The sequence below is a fragment of the Melozone crissalis genome, unplaced genomic scaffold (genome assembly GCF_028551555.1).
Source record: "Melozone crissalis strain CALT ecotype California unplaced genomic scaffold, PUWL_Pcris_2 ptg000018l_1, whole genome shotgun sequence".
In the NCBI taxonomy this organism is placed as follows: domain Eukaryota; kingdom Metazoa; phylum Chordata; class Aves; order Passeriformes; family Passerellidae; genus Melozone; species Melozone crissalis.
Genome location: NW_026535796.1, coordinates 22,498,200 through 22,514,246, shown reverse-complemented (window position 1 = coordinate 22,514,246; position 16,047 = coordinate 22,498,200). Strand labels below are relative to the sequence as shown.

The 16,047-nt window shown below is 38.4% G+C and overlaps 1 protein-coding gene across 4 annotated transcripts in view; it reads right to left on the bottom strand.

Moving 5' to 3' along the window:
• MAP3K9 (mitogen-activated protein kinase kinase kinase 9) overlaps nt 1-16,047 on the bottom strand; it is a 59,343-nt gene that overhangs the window by 14,628 nt on the left and 28,668 nt on the right. For all 4 annotated transcript variants that reach the window (XR_008482997.1, XR_008482996.1, XR_008482998.1 and 1 more), the window contains exons 4-8: nt 9,483-9,631; nt 5,930-6,105; nt 3,642-3,882; nt 2,410-2,532; nt 1,512-1,665 (exon numbers count right to left, since the gene is read on the bottom strand). Coding sequence is in view for 1 of the 4 variants with exons in the window: in XM_054275860.1 (XP_054131835.1) it covers nt 1,512-1,665; nt 2,410-2,532; nt 3,642-3,882; nt 5,930-6,105; nt 9,483-9,631 (843 nt within the window). In the remaining 3 variants the exon portion in view is untranslated. The remainder of the gene's footprint in view (nt 1-1,511; nt 1,666-2,409; nt 2,533-3,641; nt 3,883-5,929; nt 6,106-9,482; nt 9,632-16,047) is intronic.

The window sequence follows — 16,047 nt, the reverse complement described above, 5'->3', positions numbered from 1 at the left end:
TGTGGATGTGGCACTTGGGGAGATGGTTTACTGGTGAACAAACTAGAGGCTAGGTTAATGGTTTGACTCAATTCTAAAGGTCTTTCTCAACCTTAAATATTCAATGAAGTTTTATTGCCTTACCCTGTGTAAAATAAGAATTTTAAAAATACTAAGAAATAGCAAGAACTATCTTTTGAGTCACTAATATTTACTTCAACTCTGCTCCCTTTAAATTAAAGTCTGCAGCCTGGCATGATCTTAGCAAGGAGTGGTTCATTGTATGTTAGCCATACTGCCCTCTCAGCAAAACTCTCATGTTTCAGACACTGCAAAAAGCAATATCTGTATTGAGTCTCCCTAGAAGAGACTCTGAGTACTACAGAGCATCTCAGTTGTAGAGAGAACAGGACAGTTCAATGAGCAACCACAGTTTGCATGCAACTCCATTCCAGCTGTCTGTGCCCAAAAACAATCAGTACTTCAGACTGTACAGTAATGAACAGAAAATGGAAGAGGTCTACTCCCAGAATTCTAAGAACATTATTTGAATTAGAAGTGTTTTTTCCAGCTTCAGTGATCTCCCCCTCTTTTACATAATTAATTGTAAAGTGTGACATCTATTTTAATTCTTTAGAAAGCTATCCTATCCTTCATCTGTAGAACAGGTAAAGCATAGGCAGCAGTCAAAGAAGCTTCCTCCACACTGTCCTGCCAACATGTCTTGAGTATCTCAGAGAGAGAACATGTTTTAATAGATCCAGGTCTCCAGGGGGCTACAATACTGATGCACTATGCAAACATCAATTTTTCAGGCATTTCACACCTGACCACACAATAGTAAAGATGAAGATTATAATCGGCTGTCTTATTTTCCCTGCTAAAAAACACGGCAAGAGTCAAACCATCAATTTATCAGGGGGAAAACACTGAAACATTATTAAAAATTACCAAGCATTCAAATCTTTTAGAAGGCCAAAATAGCCCTATGTTTAAAGCAGCGTTCCAGCAATGGTTAATTGGAGTCCTGGTATAAATAATTCACGCACACACAAAGAAAAAAAAAAGAAGCCACAGAACAATAACCTATAGAAACAGAGGTACAACCTGTATTTCTGCAAAAATCACTTTCAGGACTGATTCACTCAATGTACATGTCTTTTTCAAAAGACTAAAGAGAAGACATTTGCTTGGCTTTACCAGATACTTTTTATATACTAGCATTTAAGACAACTACAGAAAGCTGAGCCTTAAAACACAGAGGAACTTCTACAGAGAGTTTTGCACAGCTAAGTAGTTTGACAGCTTACAAATACACCTAACAACGTAATACCAGACAGTGAAACATCAGTTCCTAGGCAAATGAACTGAATGCAATTTTGTAAGCTGCTCTGAATCTCTAACATGTCTAGCAGAGGAAAGAAGTTTGGAAGCAGAAAGGCGTTTGCAAATGGATAGACAAATATCCTGTGAGCCAGCTCACGACCACCTTTAGAACCTAGAAATGAGCCTTCCTCCAGGCCCTCTCTTACCCCTCTTCTCCTGCACCTAGCTCCTTGTGACAAAGTGAGCTTGGTCCCCAGGTGCGTCCCTTTTTCTTCTGGCCTCTCTTCTCTTCTTCCTCTCCTTCCTCCTTTGGAAGGACTGAGCTTCGTCCCCAAGTTTTACTGCTTTCAGCAGGTGTCACTTCACAAGTGGAAAGAACAGTGGAAAATGGGAAGGAAAAACAGATACACAAATTAAATAATTGGTTAAATGGCAACATAAAGAATAAAGAATAGACCAGAACAGGAATAGTAACAAAAGTGATTTTCCCATAATTCTGACCATTTCTCAATACAAATCTAACAACTAAATGCCAAATTAAGCATTCCCTAATCCTTTCAAGTGTAGGTAGCCTCTCCAGCTTTATTCCATCACCAGTTTCTCTTTAGAACCACCAGTTTGAAACCAAATACACAAGTGCTGTGATATCCAATACAAACACTATACATTAGTTAACACGACTTTGATAATTTTAGGACATGCATGTCTGCCTAATTCTGTGTTATGGCAACATTATTTGCATGAAAAGTGCCCTTGTTCTTATTTCCTTAAAACAGTAACTTAATACACTACAGCAATGTTTTACAGATCTACTCTACAAATTAGTATTTTTTAAAATTAACTTGTACACCTAAGGAATCTATTTCTTATAGAAACAGCAGTATATCACAAACTTGAGTAAGCATGGTTTTAGCTCCAAAGGTGGTGATACTCCCTCCATCACTAAGACACTCCATTTTTCTCTCCAAATGTATACATGCAAGGTACAAGGCAAACATTTTAGGTGCTTTCTTTAACATCCTGTCCTAGATACGGAATCTTAGCATCTTACCACGCTGACAGACTGCACATTTCCCAAATTCAATACTACATTGAGCTCCTTACACTGTATGGCCCTGAGTCTGGGAATAATGGTAGGACTTGCAGGAGGGCTGGAGCAGCTACTGATCAAGCTTTTCCTTTTGTCCATCGTTGGAGAAGCCTGCACAGTGAATTTATGCTGAAAATCTGTTTAGCAAAAAAAAAAAAAAAAAAAAAAAAGGCAGAAAGACACAGTTAAAATTTTCTTTTTTTAATATAAGAAAAAGGAAATAATAATTTATGGTAAGTTTCAAAGAGTGCAACTTATGGGATCTATGTAGAAAAGCTGTGTGTGAGGCTAATTGCTATCTCCCCATTGAACACAACAAAAATTTAGAACAAAGATCTGTACTCACAGCCCTGAAAACGAATCTTAGTGTATGTGTGAAACACATACACACACAGATGTTTTGTTTAGTGTCATGCTAAATTATATCCCTGTATAAATCCTTGTACCTTACCTCTCAGTTTCTTAAGCACCACCAAAAATAGCTGTTTGCAGACCTAAAGAAAGGCATAGGTAACAAATGCATTTTATCTTAATTTCTCTTCTAAACAGCCAGTGTCTCCCAAAAAACAAAGAATATAGTGCAAGTCATCATCCCTGCTGTAACAATGAGCACTAGGTGATTTACAAACCCCACACTTTTGGTTTTCTGACAAATTTAAATCTCCATAAAGAATCTGCAGCAGAAAACCATCTTCACTCTTAAGAGTGACTTTGCCAACACCTTACTAATATTTAACATTTCTTCCAGAAGTTGCTTCCATGTTAATAGGAGTTCACATATGAACTAGCAATCTAGGAGTTTATTCTCACAGTTTTCAATATGTCAGTATTTTGGTAACTTTTAGATTCCTACACCAAAAAAATCCAGTAGATTATAGTTTCTCCTGCAGCATTATGTAAAATATTCCCCAAGCAAGAATGCCCATCATCTTCTATGTACATCCTTTAAAAAACTGATTCTTTTGAGTATTTACATGTTAAACTGCAACACCACATTTTTACAATAAGCCATATACAGCCAACAGCTAACAAACATGCTACATTTCAAATTTACTTCTGGCCTTCATATCGGAACTTTGGGCAATGCTAGCGACAAGAGCATTAAATTCAGTTTATTGATCCTAAAGAGCCATGCTTTTCCTGAAGTACATCAAATCCTTTCTAGTGCATAAGGGTCAGTAGTAAGGAACTATCAAACCTACAGGTTGCTCCCATTTCACCTGGCACAGCCTACCACATCACCAACCTGAAGGCAAGCTGATATGATTGCCATCCTTTAACTTGAGCCGACTCCTCTTGAACTTCCCCATGCGTTTCTTGACCCGAGGCTTCTCCTGACACAGCTGGTGGATGATGATGTTGAGCTCCCTTTCCAGGATGTCAATCTCACGTTCTGCCAGCTCCTGTTCCCGCCTTCGTAGCAGCTCCTCATGGTTCTTCTGTTCAACAGCAGCACGAGTCAGCTCTTCTTCCCATGTGCGCAGCTCCTGCAGGGAGATAAAGTACGAACAAAAGGCTACCTTGCCACCTGTGGCTTAAGACTAACATTACTGGTTCTGAAGGCACAGCTTCAATGGCTTGCACCCACTGGTTAAAGGCTCAGCTGAGAGCCAAAAAAAAATCCTCAAGGACTTCAATGCTTGCAATTCAAGGCCCCACATAACAAGTATTAAAATTCAGACATAACCACTTGTTCCAGTATTAAAATTCAGACATAACCATACCTGAAATCCTGTGTCAAATTCTAGGCTCTCCAGTACAAGACAGATATGGACATACTGGACAGAGTCCAGTAAGGGCCATGAAGATGGAGAGAGAGAGAGCACCTTAAGAGACTGGAGCACCTCTCCTATGAGAAAGGGGTGAGAGATATGGGACTGTTCATCCTAGCCCAGACAAGGCTTGGGTGGGGTGAAGGGGTATCTTACCAGCGTATTAAAAAACCTGAGAGTAGGGTGAAAAAAAGATAAAGTCAGGCTCTCTTCACTGCCCAATGACAGAACAAGAGGCAATGGGCACACACTGAAACACAGGGGTCACTCTCTGAATACTTTTTTACTGCATTCCTGAGCACTAGCACAGGTTACCCAGAGAGGTTGTGGAGTCTCCCTCCTTGGGGATATTCAAAAGCCATCTCGCCACGGTCCTGGCAACGGCACATACACCAAACCTTTCAATCTATCCCTTGCTGACAAAACGAATTAACTGAAACTGTCCTTGAAATCCCAAAATCCCACTGCGTTCCTCTCCTCCCACCACAAGGACAAAAGAACTCAGCACTTGGAATAATTCTCTCCAGATGGCCAATTCCAGTGCAGAAGGCAAAAACTGAAGAATTCAAGTTAAACATCAGATAGATAATCAGACAGATTTTAGTTTAGACGTTTTTAATAATGGCATTGTTACCTGGCTCATCACCAGGGAGATTTCAATAAAATCATTTAATATAAAATGATTTCCCCATTACTAAAGAGGAATACAGTACCCATCCTGAGGGCAGTGTAGTTAGTGCTGTTTAGCTGTTTGTCTATTGAAGTTTCTGGTTTTCAAAAACTGTTCCAACACAGATACGCCATGGGACAACAGTAACAAGGAAATGCCTATCAGCTAATTTATTCTTCCCAAAAGCTACTAAAATAGTGAATAGAAAGGTTTTAAGTATTCTTGTAGAAGCTGACTTCTTTCCTCTGACCCAAAGTCTTCTTTTCCTTCTCTCTCTGCCTCCCAAACCCAACCTCTGAGCCCAAATCAAGATAGCTGCTTATTATGAGTTTACTTTCAGGCAAGAGACTGTCAACTTACAAATATATAATTATACTAGTGGTTTTGGTTCTGCTGCAGTTTTTCTTACCAACAACTAAAGACAATCTCTGTAAGGACCTTAAATTAGATGCAGCAAGCTGTGCTTTCTGCAAGCATGCTTGAAGAAAACTTCAGTTTTTTCACATCTCCTCTTTGAGGCTGACGGTCACCATTCCTGTTATTCCTGCTGACATTTTTGTTTCCTGCTATTTGCCCAGATGGACTTCAGTTATAGCAGTTACTGGACCCTTCCCCTGGTAGCACTCATGTTTATTAGTCCATGCATTTTGGTTATGCTCAAAACCTTGAAAACACAAACCCAGCAGAAACAAAGCTGCAATGTTAACTAGAGTATATATTTGCTGAAACTACTCTCCTACATCTCCTGTTAATAGTTTTCAGTGGGTTTCTCAATTAGGACGCTAATAGGGAAACAGTTATCAAATGCAATAAACAATCAACTCATCACAGCAATTTGCACAGATTATGATGGAAGCTCACTACAATATTAGAAAGAGTAGCAGCTGAGGATGTGGATATTTATTTTTCTCATGATTCTACCCTTGTGTGCATCATAACCTGCCACTGATTCGGGGACTTAATGTATTAACTCCAGCAAAACACAGACAAAATTAGCTCTGGGATGCATGAAACAGTGATCCCCATTTGAACTATGAAACAGGGAAATTACAATCCAGAGAGCACAAGCAGGGAGCATTACTCTCTACTTACCTTTTCTTTGGCTCTAAGCTGATCAAACATCTCTTGGATCTCTTGTTTCCAGTCTTCCTGCAGGGAGTGGAAGGAATCTTTGGGCATTTCAAAAAAACCAGACTCTTCTATGGCAGTAAGATGGTCTAGGATAGTGGCAAAGGAAGGTCGTGAGTGTGGGTCAGGGTTCCAGCAATCTAGAACAGAATAAAGACAAACAACTGTCAAGCATCTCGAAGTATGGAGGTCTGAGAGGACAGGTAGCACTTTACTGATCCCCAGTGGCTAAGAGTGGCATACACACTACCTGTGTTACCCCAGCTTTCCCACTGCCCACTTGCACTGACTATTGACAAGTATGGAATTCATGCTTTCATGCTTGTACAATATCCAGCAACACTTAATATCTTGAACTACCTATGTAAGTCTCTAGGTTATGACAAGTAAAATACAAATTTAATAATTTTACAGAAGGGTATACCTTAAAGCATTTTCTAAAATAACAAATAATTTCCTTTAATATTTTGCTTTAACATGCATATATGAGCTCACAGAGTAGAAATACTATGCAAGGATCTTGCAAATACTTCTTTTATAATAGCTACACTGCAGAATTAACAGCCATACTGCAGGAGGATATCCATCAGGGCTTTTCCTGATGCCAAAATCTAATACTGAGCTGAGTCATTATGAATCTTTTCTCAGAATGGAAAACCTCTCCTGCAAAGCAAACTGGGCATAACTTGTGTGAAAACAGGATATTCAAGTAAATAGTGATATCAAATGGTGCATTTGGAGTTCTCCTACTTTTACAGGTCCTTTCTTATTATTTGACAGAAAATTAATCAGTCATTTTTCTTTTGCTTTTAGGAGAAACCACAGATGTAAACAAGTTTTTTTAATTTACAATCCAATGCAATTATTCAGCCAATTACAGAGATCTAAAAACACAGAACGGAAGGTAGCCATCTCACCACATCAAGCAGCTCAATGAGCAACAGTATAAAAGGTAATGTTTTACAGTGATGGGAATTGAACACAGAAAACAGAAACAGAAAATAGTATGAAGTCACCCCTAATCCATTACAAACAATCCCCCAAACCATTACATAAAAACATTTAACAACACTTTTGAATAGGAAATTTGCACTCATTCAGTCTTCTCTCTTCCTTCTACCTCATTTCTACTCCAGCAGAAAAAAAAAATCCCTTTCTTATTCTCATTCTATGTTGTCCTGTACCAGCACTTACACAGGTTCTTGTTCAACAGATGTCCTTATTCTCTTTAGTACTGCTAGATGCCTGCATGCAAAATTCCAGAACAACCAAACACAAAACTCACATTCACATGTATTTGTAAGGAATATAGCTTTTCTGCATGAATGGAATAACTAACACATGGGTCTCTCTCATCATACAGCATTGCTCCACATGGTCACTGGACTTAAGACAAGCATTACTGCAGTGCAAGACATGAGTTATAAAAATGTTCTGAAAGTTTTCTAGACCTTGAAATCAGAAAAAAGGAACACTGTTAAAAATATTAGGTGATGCCCTAAAAGAAGTTCATTCATCAGTTTTGTGGATTGAAGTACATCAAGGGGCAGCTGTAATTAAAAATAAAAATCACTTCACAAAACCTGTGCAACAGCCAAGGTTTGGTTCTGCAGTTCTTCCCTTTGATTTTAGCCTTACTGAGATTTTGCATTTGGGTGTTCTATTTTCAAAACTATGGGTATCAACAGGTTCCATGCTGGAACACATTTGTATTTATGGCTTTTAATTTGCTTCTTTTATCAAAATAGAGAACTGAGGATGTTAAACAGTGCTCAGATGATCCCCTGCTGCTGGCCAATTAGTAGCAATGGGTGTTACAGCGGGACTGTCAGTGCCATAATCCCTGTCTCTTTACCTCAGATTTTAAGCATGGCAAAGCAAACATGACCCAAAGTAAAACAAAATGCTACAGCCAGCTAAATGCATGAATGAGTGAACAGGATAACCAGCAGGTGGCCTGTGGCTTTTATTTTCCCAGCCCTAGATCAGCCACTATTTGCACTAATGAGGAGAGTTGTAACATACGACTTTTCTGTGAAGAGCGAAAGTTCAGCTTTGTTGTCTCAGTGAAGACCACCATGGCAGTAATTCAAAAGTGAAAGCAGCATTAGAGGAAGAAGAGCTCACCCGAGATGGGAAACAGCCTATTTGAAACACAGCTTTGCTGAAGGGGCAGAAAGTGATTGGGTTCTTTTGTTCTCGTCTTCACCCTGCACACGGAGAAGCCAAGTGTTCCAAAGCCACGTGGGTGCTCCCCCTGGGCTGCTGGGTTCAGGCACTGGCCAAATGCCTCTACCTAACTTTCCCAATAGAGGGCACGATTTTTAAATCCTCACTTTTAGTTAAAATATCCAGGAAAGCATGTCAAAATAAACTACGTGGCAAAACACTGAGCTGGTAGTTTCACCAACTCTTTCAGACACAGTTTCTCACTTTACACTACCTTCAAGCTATTCTACCTGTAACTCTATTGTTTACTGTCCAGTAGGATATTTCTGTTTTAGCAGAACATACATGAAATTTTTCACTTTAAATTAAATTAACTGTAGGCTGTAACCTAAAGAAAACACCAGAAAAATGCAAAAGTATTCCAAAAGCAGAAAAAAAATCCATCAGAAACATTTTCTTCAAGATTCATATTCCTTTCCTGAGGCTAGAACACCACCAGAGGCCACAGAGTAAGTTCTATGTCGAGACTCATTCTTTGCTCACCAAGACTATAAACCAAGTTTGATTTCTCTTTATCTCTGTTTTCCATTCTGCCAGATAGGTATAAAATGTTTATTACATATAAACACCCACAAATCTTTGGGAATAGGGGCACTGACAAAAATACTGAAGGTAAGGAAGAGAGAGAGGGCAAGAGAGAAGGAGGGAGGAACAACTGAAGCTCAGGAAGCATGAAAGCAGTTTCAATGGCCAGCAGACCAGGTCACATAAATACACCCAAAAATTACCTCACACAACCCTTTTTAATAACTACAGCAGCTCTGATGACTAACTCCTGTATTTCTTTCACCTCTCTGTAGCCCACCTTGGGCATGAACTACCGTCACAGACAAAGCAGAAAATCACATCATTCTGACTGAAAATATGGGTTGTTTTGCAATGTCAAAGCCACATTTAAAACCTCTCCCTGAAATGTCACTAGGATAAAGTTTCATTTCAAATCAATCTGACACTATAAGCAAGATGCTTGAGCGATGAATTTTAAAACAAACTAGACTTCACACAAGATCTAATTATGTGAAGTTTTGGTGTTGGTGAGTCCTCACTACTAGAAAACAAGAGAGAACAGCAAGAGCCCCCTTTTCCTATAAAGCCAGTTGATAAAAAATCTTTCATTATTCTGGTAGCAGATTGACTTACAGCCAGGCCTGCCTCCCACAATAACCTGCACCACTGGATAAAGCCACTGGAGAAATCTGTGCTCTTAGGTAACAAAGCCAACACCAAGAGGCCATGCTCAACAGCACTCCAGAAACAGCACAAACCACACACACCACAGCTGGCTTACCTTCCATGAGTTTGGCAAAAGGCTCAGGACACGTGGAAGGGATTGGAAGGGCAAGCTTATTCATAGCAACACCATATGCTACTGCCAGACCATCAATTCCTCGGAATGGTACTTCTCCTGTCAGCAGCTCCCAAAGCAGCACACCATAACTATTGGGAAGGAAACAAAAGACAGAATAGGTGTTTGACTTGAACACAGCCTTTGTTAAGCAACAAGGTACCTGAACCTGGGAGTTTAGTATACTGAAGAAATTGCAGTTTGCAGGACAAGCTTATCATGAATGCCAAGCTGGTGATCTGCCCTATTCTACCTGCTTTTTTTAGTAGCTCTGAAATAACATGACATTTTCACCTTTTAGGCAAAAATAATTTTCTCTTTGAAACTGGGAACAATCTGAAAAGCACAGATCTTCTAATTTAGTTTCAAAACAGAGCCTCTCAAAACATCCAAAAATATGAAGGTTGTTTGGTGGCTGGTGATTTCTAAAAATAAGTGAAAAATACTTCTTCAGAATTAAGTTGTCATCTTAAGATATTCTACAAAATACTACCTATGAAGTTACAGAAATAGTTCCAGGACTGCTCTCCCTCAAAGTATATGATGAAAAGCATAATCTCAGAGTATTTTTTCTGCTTCTAGGAAACTCGAAACAGAAACTGCTTCTTCATCCTTGGTGACCTGACAGTTTTTTCTTCCATTGATCTCTTACTCTCTTCTGAACCCATTTACCATCTATTATATTCTGTGGTAGTGAACTCCACAGATTTAACGATGCATTGCCAAAAAATACTTCCGTGTATGTGTTTTGAGCTCGTCACTTGGTAATTTCATCGGCTTCCCTGTAGTTCTTTCAAATACAAGAAAGAGTAAACCTATGTTCCCTATTAGCTCCTTCCATGCTGTCCATGATTTCACAGGCTCCCAATCATCCTGCCTAAATCATCATCTTTCCAGACCCCCAAATTCTAATCTAGCTAAATCCTAGTCTAGTCACTATCCTGAACAGAAACCATCTCATATCTTTCATTGACTTTAACATCTTCTGCTGGAATGAGCAAAACCACGAAGTTTTAAAGATATGGGGGAGAGGCACAAATGGCATTGCTTGTTTTCTTTCTTTCCTACTAAATTTTCATTTAGCAGTTGCCTTTCTCACTCTTTACAAAACAAGCTAAATTATCCATAATAGCTCCAACGTGTTTTTACTGAATCACAATAGTAAAATTTAGAGCCCCTAAATTGTACATATTAAATTCCCCCATGGGTATTACTTTGAATTTGTTACCATTACCATCTATTTTATCATTCATTATAGTAAAACTTTTCCTCATCTCTCTGCAGAACATTAATTTTTCTTATCCTGAATAACTTGGTATCATCAACCATGCTACCTAACCATGTATTGTTTTTTCAAATCACTTATGATTGTGTTGAACACAGAATTCCCCACCAATAAAACTCATTAATTCTTTTAGCAATTAAGTACTGATTAAATGAAGGGAAAAATACTTGCCCTCTTTTCCCACATCAATTTACTTTATTTAAAAGCTTATGATTCAGGATTTTGCTTAAAGTCTTTATAAATCCAAATACAGTATAAGCAACCTCACCACTTATCCACATATTCAGTATCTCCTTCAAGCATTTTCACTTTTCACAAGGTATTACATTTTCTTCTACAAAAGCTAACTCTTCCCCAGACATGCTCACATGTCCACCAGCTCCCTGCTCTTTACTGCTGTTTCTACCATTGAGAAGAATTCAAGATCATACTTGCTAATTGTCAGGAAGCTCTTTTAAGACCTGTCACTGTATCTGCTACCTTCCATTTCTCTGGTACTACACCAGCTCTAAGCAAGAGATTGCACAGCACAGCTACTAACTCAGCTGACTCTCATGTTCTTGTAGAAATTTTGGGTGTTACTGTAAATCTCAGGAGTTGTTACTACTCATTTAATCAGTCAGTTTTTACACCTCTGTGAATTTTACTTCAGTAAAAGAAATGTGCTCCAAGCTTGACTCCCTTAGAGAAATTTTCAGCTTAAAATGCCTCTGCTCTATTCTGGCAGACACAAGTCACTGAGGTTTTTTTCTGGTACAGCCTTCTCTTCCTTGCACTCCCACATTTTGCCCACCTCTGGGCTGTTATGTTCTCCTGCAGGGTTCTCACCTGTGCTGCATTTGAAAGCAAGGGATTTGGTTTTATGCTGTAAGAAGACTTTCTTCAAAACCCTTTTATCTTTGTTTTATGTTCAACTTGAAAGAGCTCAAGTCAATGCATAATTTTCCTCATTTGGATACAGACTGAGATTTTAAAAAGATGTCTTTCAGTAGTCTTTTCTACACTGTCTTCTTCATTCTTTTGAAGGATTTCCCATACATTCACTCAGAGCTTTAACAGTGTCCTGAAAAGACATCCACGTTGCATGTTCTGCTTTTGTTGATTTTACAAAAAATTCCCACTGCTGTCAATAATCTTGAGATTAACCACTACTGTAATGGACTAATTTTTCTTAATTGCGCTTGCAAAGATACAAAATCTAAACATACATATATTTGGACCATGTCATACTATACCACCTAGAAGGCCTCCTAAGCACAACTGAAGACCAAATGAAAAACTGCTTCTCTTCCAACAAGCTCCTTAAATAGCTGCTCCATGGAAGAGTTAAAATATAAATATAATATAAAGTTAAAATATTAAGCTTTTCTTGTTTCAAAGCAACAGTTTCCCTATCCATTTGGGAGTACAAATGGATATCACAAACTGTACCCTTGAGATTCCCTTCCACCCCATCACATCTTTAACATTCACTGTAACTGCTGCTACCTTAGTTGGACATTTTTAACAGTACTTTTCCTATTTAGATAAAGGATTTTATTAACTAAAGATCCAACCTTTGCTGCTAACACAGCTATTTTACTTTATTAAGCAGAATATATTTTTTCTTTATCTTATGCAATTCACACTCTTGATAATATATCATTTCTTACTGTCTCAAGAGCATTATTTGAAAAAAATAAACTAGAGTCTAAGGAGTTCTCAATTTCTTCTTGGCCTTCTAGGATTTATAAAACACTCAAAGAAAATGAAAACTGAACCGAATGTATATTTGGACTGCCTAAATCGGATTGCTCATTTATGCTACTTTTCAGCTTGGATATCACCATTGATAGTAAAAGCTAGTAAAATCTACCAAAGAGCTGTATTATTACTTTAACATTACTAATGGATAAAGCACTACTGATGGGCTCAAAGCACTTCTTCTGCAGGGTACTTTTAAAGGAAAAAGGAATAGACAGATTGGTGCTTCTTCTAATGTGACACTAGAAGTGTATACTGCAGGAAAGGTCACTTTGCTTCTGACAAAACTCAATGCCACTATACTTACACCTCATTGCTGAGAATACTGCTCGCACAGAACAGGGGAATAGTGCTTTGTGGCACTTGAACAATAATCCCAAGTGAATAAACACCAAGACAGATGCTGAACAGAGTGTTTTCCTATTAACTCTAAAGCAGAAAATTGGGAAGTACAAAGGAAAAAGCCAGATCAGAAGACTTACCAAAAAAAAAGGCATAGAAAGAAACAAGCAAGGGCCTCTACACATTCTTAGCGGGGGGAAAGAAAAAGTGATCAAGCTCATTTATTTTTCCAGCACCTATTAGTAATTTTTGGACTTTAATTATGAAATGAACCATGTGACACAACCCATGCATCCAAGTCAACTGACACTTGTGTGAATAATTAACCATCTTTCAGTGATCCAGTAATCCCTTAAGCCATTTAACATCAGGTTCAATCCTACTCACTGGATTTTCAGGGCAAGGGAGGCTGGAGGTCTGCAGGATTTCACATGTGATTTTGCCACCTTCCTTGTTAGTCTGTGAACTTTTAAAAAATAAGTAATTGTTTCTCACTGGTACTGTTCCATGGCATACATACCATAGGCTTCTCTTATCCATTTCCCCAGGTTCAACACTTTCCATGAGGAAGGAATTATCAACCCAACAAAGAGATCCCAGTTCCAACAGCAACTAGAACATGACTTTTATTAAGGAAAAAAAAACCCAAATTTCATTACATTTTTATAGCTATTAACAGCTGGCATTTTGCATGTTAATGAACTGACAGTTCCAGAGATGACCTTTCCTGCCTATTTCACAACACTCATATGCTTTCACAGTACTCATGTGCTTCTCCCAGGTGAGTTTCTCCTAATATTGCTAGTCAGCATTTGTCTGCCAGGTATTGAAGTCTTGACAGTGCTTCATTACGCACAGGAAACTACAGAAGCCTACAAGTGGTCAATTGTGGATGGAAGTGCTTGACCAACGCTCGCTTAAAACAAAATATTCTAATGACTGAAGTTTCTACACCCAGCACTGAATGCCTGAAACTTCCTGATCTGCTAATCTGATGATTTTAGCGAGAGCTGGTATTCCATTCCTAAATGGAAATTAAATGCCCAATTATTTCACTGGTCTCAGAGTAGATACAACTTAAAAACATCTAAATTGAGGAACATAGAGAACTCAGATGATGGTTGTATGGTGCCTTTATATCCCACACAGCAATAGTACTGACACTATGACTGTCTTTTAAGTAGTACAAGTAAAAAACAAAGTGTACAGCAATCAAGAAATATATTTAACCAGCCAAATGACAGAAAAATGTTATTGATAGGCCTGCTAACATTAGCGTACAGTACTGGATGAGCTGCAATATCCAAGCTTCAACTTTAACCCTGTAAATCCAAACCAAATACAAACACATAACAGATTTACAGGAAGGGACTTATTTAACTAAAACTGTAGTTTCATTGTCCTCTGTACAATATAAGCACAAGGCTTCTACTAAATCTAGAGCCTGTGGGTACAGCACAGAAAAATTCACAGCAACAAGTTTTCACTAGCAAGATTTACTAAGTACTGGTACTATGAACAAGCTTCACAGTGGTCCAGACCCTGGTGATAAATACCATGTGTGGTCATTCCTCACTCTTTTTAAGTTCTTTGACAGCTCTACTCCAGAGTAAACAGATGGAGCTTTTAAAATGGAGCTTGAAACATGTTTTGGAAAGATGAAGCAGTCAGTTATGATAAGACTGGCTCAGGAAATTTCAGTCCTAGTATGATTCTTCTTCAGCTGTTTGTGCAGCAAGAACACAAGGAGAACAAGATTCTTGTTCAAAGGCTGGGCAACAGTTCAGCCAGCAGTATTACTCTAATAAGCTTTAAAGAAAAGGTGTTGAAATAAAAGGGTTCATGAACATTAGAGACAATTCTGTTGATGCTGCATAGACTAACTAGAAGACTGTCAGGCAAAAAAACCCCTATGACTCCAGTGATTAACCAAGTGGTTGAACTGGACAAGAGGAGGAGCAAGTCTAATAGGATAAAAAAGTTCATCCTGTTAAGAATTTCAGGTTGCATCCTTGGGTGGGGACAGGAATTATTACACAAGTCCAAGACTGCTTTGGCAGTGGCAGACAGATAAAAAAAAAAAAAAAGGCAAACATTTGTCCTCTGCATACATGTTCTTTTCAGCTTGTTTAACTATGAATAGAGGTTTTAGCCACTAGAAAGAAAAAACTTATTCAGAGACAGTATATAAGTTCCCTTAATGGTGATGACTCTCCGTTTAAGGGAGAGTTTTGTGAGGAACTCAACCTATTTTCAAGGGAAGACTGGTAACTATAACAAGAGAAAGTGATGAAGGAATCTTAAAAGTAGAAATAAAATATTCTGAAAAATGAACAAATCATTTCAGTTATTTACAGTCCTTAAGTCAATGACCATTTGCATGGGCATAGAGGCACTTCATGAAAATCACCAGCCAACTAGATAATTCTCATTTTTAAAATTAATTCATACTGGTATAGAACATCTACTGACCTGTTCATAGCATGCCTAAAGTTACAATTACAGGAAAACTGTTCCCTCTTTCTCTTAGGTTACCCTTAAAGGCCCTTCCTGGCACTGTTTCAGAGAACAGCATGTTTAGGTTTGAGGTTGACAAGTTGTGTACAAACCAGTACCATCATCACATGCACAGAAAAGGTGCACAGCCTTAAGATTTTCATTTCTGCCAGACTTCACTCCAAATAAAAGCCTGGTTCTTGCTCAATCTGTCTCAGATTAGCTACGGAGGCTACCACATTTAATTACACAGTCAGAATTTTATCCATACTATCAGAGTGCAAAATACATGTTCACAGACTTACCACAAGGCAATAAATTATCTATTCAGCAAAACTGGACAAGGAAAACAAAAATCCCCACACCAAATAGCTGCTATAAGAGCCAGACATGTCTACCAGCTGGGCTATTTCTTTATCCTGATGGGTTTCACAGCATGCGCTCACTTGTGGAGGAACATTACTGGCCAGCAACAGAATTTTACTGCTATGAAGACAAAGATTCTGACATTTCAACACCTTAACAACTTTTTCTCCACAAGAAAAACAAAATTCTCTCTATTTTATCTGTTTCAGACGTTCAGTACTAATTCTAAGTCATTCAGTATCCAGAAAAGTCACTGGAGCTATTTACTGAATTCTG